This window comes from Orycteropus afer, unplaced genomic scaffold (genome assembly GCF_000298275.1).
Source record: "Orycteropus afer afer isolate SDZICR_OR568_19922 unplaced genomic scaffold, OryAfe1.0 scaffold00208, whole genome shotgun sequence".
NCBI lineage: Eukaryota > Metazoa > Chordata > Mammalia > Tubulidentata > Orycteropodidae > Orycteropus > Orycteropus afer.
The window spans coordinates 681,333-685,848 of NW_006921795.1; the positions used below are offsets into that span (position 1 = coordinate 681,333).

The 4,516-nt window shown below is 38.9% G+C and overlaps 1 protein-coding gene across 1 annotated transcript in view; it reads right to left on the bottom strand.

Annotated features, from left to right (window-relative positions):
• The window catches only part of CFAP61 (cilia and flagella associated protein 61), a 722,434-nt gene that overhangs the window by 53,428 nt on the left and 664,490 nt on the right, over positions 1 to 4,516 (bottom strand). Inside the window, exon 25 of the mRNA XM_007948197.1 lies at positions 1,712 to 1,802. Within this exon, the coding sequence (XP_007946388.1) occupies positions 1,712 to 1,802 (91 nt within the window). The remainder of the gene's footprint in view (positions 1 to 1,711; positions 1,803 to 4,516) is intronic.

The following is a 4,516-nucleotide window of genomic DNA, read 5'->3' on the forward strand; positions in this document are numbered from 1 at the left end:
GTGGCTGGTGGGTTTGAACCGCCAGCCTTCTGGTGAGCAGGCAAGTGTCTTAGCCACTATGCTACCAGAGCTCCTATGGTGTGTATTAGGACTTCATTTTTCTTTATATATCACATTCTGTTTATCCATTCATCTATTGATAGACATTTAGGTTGTTTCCACTTTTTGGCTATTGTGATAAGTGCTGCAATAAACACTGGTGTACAGGTTTCTGTTTGCATTCCTGCTGTCTTGTTTAATGTTTAATGTTTAATCACCTATCTTGTTATTAAGGCCATATAATCATCCCATTATTAATTCCACTAATACTTACTTCATACCCATAATGATCAGGGACCAAAACAACTTCTTGCTCCCTCTGGGTAGCTTGCTGTGGCCAAGAAGTCACCATAACCTTGTCAGCTCTACTATACACCTGGACAGTCTTACAGCACATACAAATATGCTTGTAGAAACATTATCTGCCAACCCTATACATGATCATGGACATACTATCCCCTGCCTAGACATACCTGATCATTCAGGCTGTCTACTCATCTATCCACCCATAGGTCAATGCTTGCCATCACTGACAACACAGTACTATATCTGCAAAAGGGTTCATCTTTGTTGTCTGTATCTCCCATGTAATGATCTATGTCTTCCTCTTTCTCTTTCTCTTTCTTCTCTTTTAATTACCCCTTCATTCCCCCAAAATTATTGACATAGGATCACAAATTCTACTTACCACAATATTGTAGCTAAAACACCAGAAAATTTGGCAAAATGAGTGAGTATAAAAACACCAACAGCAACAAACATAACAGTTTGTGTTTGTAGCATGTGCCGATGAAACCAATTGATTTGAAGCATCACTGTAATTGTGTAATAATGTGACAGCTCTGACCAGAATGCATTAGAAGTAAAAAGTACAGAGTGCACTAGAAGTAAAAAGTAATGTAGCATAGGGTTTTAGCTTTGTAGGTATTTCGATACACATAAGCTAACCTTGCAAAAAACATTTTTGTTGTTATAACTAACTATAGGAATATTTTTATAAAAAATAATAAATTTCTGCTGAAACACTGCACAAAAATTTTATAGCCAGTCATTTTGGTGTCACTCTCTCTGACAGTGTAATCTGGTGTGGTCTGTACCTACTGCAGTTACTAGTTACTTCAATGCTACAGACTCCAGTGTTGAATGAAAGAATACAATTTAAATTATATAAATATCTTGCTATTTCATTGCAGTCAAATTTTTTGCTGAGCATGGAATCTTTGGGACATGTAGTCTAATTTCCAGGTAATCCTGAATGAGTTTGAGAAAGAAGTTTCAGTTATAAAGAGTGTGTTTTGACATCTTTACATTTTCCAAATACACACAGATGTTTACTGTCAAACATAGACAGAAACTACAGGAATGTAATCTTCAATCTTGGAGGCAAGCAAATACAACTCATATTCAGCCTCTAGCCTTCACTGTTAGTTGATAATGAAAAGACTGCTACTTTTAAAAAGGAGAATTTGCCACTCCTACTAAAGGGTATAAATAACTACCACTTTCCCTGCGATACCACATTTACATGAACAATAGTTTGCTTATATGAAGTACGGTAGGTTAAAAAGTAAAACCATAAGGTGGGTATGTAGGGAAAAGTCCAAATGATTAACAAATAAAAACTGCTTATAATTTTCAAGGAAGACTGTATGTATTCATCAATCATTCTTACCTCCTTGGAGGTTAAGATTTGGCGTAACTCTTTCCTGAGATCAATAAAACGATCATGGAAGAGGGCCATGCACCACGGCTCCATGAAGTAGCTAGTGAGGAGAAAAGAGATTCAATTATCTGGCAAACCACTCATTATCACTAATAAAGTATTTACCTGCTTTTTTGCCTTTATAAATTACAGTTCTGGCCCCATAGCAATCGTTTGCTCATAAAATGCCTCATATAACAGCCCGGCCAATCAATTTTTTAAATGGATGTTCCTGATGTAAGGCCAGGTTTCATAATTACATTTAAAGTGGTTTAATTCAGAGCTGGGGCAAGAACCAGTGAAGAATCCTGATGTTATCAGAATTTAAAAGCCTCAAGACTTGTAAAGAACGGTGTCTCTATTATCTGCTCTCATTTGAGAAAAACAGATTGCAGGATTAACTGAACTTCTGCATAAACAAATTAAATTTGGGTAGACAATAACACAAATGTTGTTCATCATTAAGGTTTCTGGATTAATAATGACCAGAAAAGCAGGCCACCTCAGTGTTGCAACATAGTCTTTGTACAACTGCACTGATGTCTAATTGAATCTCTTTTAGGAGAGCAGCTCTTTTGGTCTTTACATCAGTGAACTCTTCACTGAAAACTGGTTGAATAAATAAATGTTTTCTTACATGGAGAGCAATATGATCTTCCTGTATTTACAGATGAGAGTTGAAAAGTTGACACATTCTTAGAATAATCAAGAATGTTTATTGATGTTTTAGCTCTTTGTTTTAATAATGCTACGTGTCTTGGGACATGAAACTAAACTTCTTGAGGATCAGGGACACATTGATTTATGTGGGCTTCACTGTCTTGTAGATGTGAAGGTGGTGCTCCCATCATTGTTAGTGGATGTCATGTGTGTACACAGGGGAAGAAAGAACCATTGTAGCTCCTGGACTGGTGCAGATGAGCATATTCTATTTCCTGAGACTTAAAGTTAGTTTTTAGGAATGAAGTAGAGAGTCTCAGGACCACTGATGCATGAAAAGATAAATATAATTACCGGACTCTGTTCATGTCTATGTGAGGTTCAACATGATGCTTAACTATACAGTTCTTAACCTACCACCTGTTTATGTGACCAGAATATGATCTAATGTCATGTTTAATTATCTATCTTGTTATTAAGGCCATATATTCATCCCATTATTAATTCCACTAATATTTACTTCATACCCATAATGTGCAGGGACCAAAACAAATGCCCCTGCTACCTTAGAGCTCAGATGGAGAAATCAGTGAATATACAGCAGGTTACACAATGATTACTGCTTAAGAGAAAAAAAAAAATCAAAGAGCGACAGAGTGAGGAGTTGCTGGGGAAGGACCAAGTAGAGTTCACTCCTGAGGCAATGGCTTCATGGTTAAAATCCTAAGGGAAGAGGAGAGGAGTCACATGGATGCATGAGGAAAAGCATTCCATACTGAGGTGGGAGCAAACCCAGACTGCTCAAGGAAGGACAATGGAATGTTATGGAGGCCAACCAATGGAAGAGGGGGAGGAGATGAGCTCAGGGACATGATCTGATAGGAACAATGCTCTTAAAAGGAAACTAGGGATTAAGAAGGGGCTTACTGAGTCCCAAGGAGCTCTGGTGGGGCAGTGTTAAAGCACTCAGGTGCTATTTGAAAGGTTGGCAGTTCAAACTCATAGCCACCCCATAGGAGAAAGATGTGGCAAACTGCTTCCATAAAGATTACAGTCTAGGAAACCTTATGGGTTAATTCTACTCTGTCCTCTAGGTTGCTATGAGTCAGAGTTGACTTGGGGACAATGGTTTGGTTTATTTGTTTTTTGTTGAGCCTTTGCAGCTTGAGAGGCCACAAATGTGGGAAGGCTACCTCATGGAAATGTGTCAGAGCACTGTTCCACCCCTTCAGTTTCCCCAGTCCATCAAATCCTGAAAGAATAGAGCTGAGTTAATGGAGAGTCTTGGCTGGCATTCTGGGCCCCTATAAGCCCTGGTCAACACCAACCTGCTAGAGCACAGGAGTTATAGTGGGGTTGGTCCCACCTCTGTGGAGGCCTGGCCACCTTGGTAGGGTTCAGCTCAAGGGGATAATATTTTGACACACTGGACAAAAGCATCAATAATATCCTGAGTCCAGACACTCAAGCCTAGCTTTGCCAGTATGGCACTTGCTTCATAAATCTAGAAAAGCTTCCAGAAAAGCCCCAGGGAATTCTTCTCTGCCTTCTGTATTACCATCAATGACTTTATCACTGGCTTCAAAGAATGAGTTTGGAAGAAATCCCACTTTCCTTAGGATTATACTGTCATCCACTCTGGACTCTGGGACACCACCCAAATGCCTACATCCCCATCCAAGAGCCCAACACAAATTGCTAGAGAAGTAAGTGACTCTGACCAGTTGTGTTGCATCAAATCAACTCCAATTCATGATGTCCCCATGTGCATCAGAGTAGAAGTGTGCTCCATAGGTTTTTCTTTGTTTGTTTTAAAATTGTGGTGAAAATATACACAATGAAACATACAGCAATTTAACAATTGTACATTTTACAATTCAGTGACACTGATTACATTATGCAAGTTGTGCAACCATTATATCTTCTTCCAAATTATCCCATCACCAAGAACATACATACGATTTTCAATAGCTAATTTTTTGGAAGTAGATTGCCAAGTCCTTCTTCTGAGGCTCTTGTGGGTGGACTGGAACCACCAACCTTTTGGTTAGTAGAGAAGCATGTTAACCACTTGCACCACCCTGAGACTCCAAGTGGCCCCTAATCCTCTGAAAA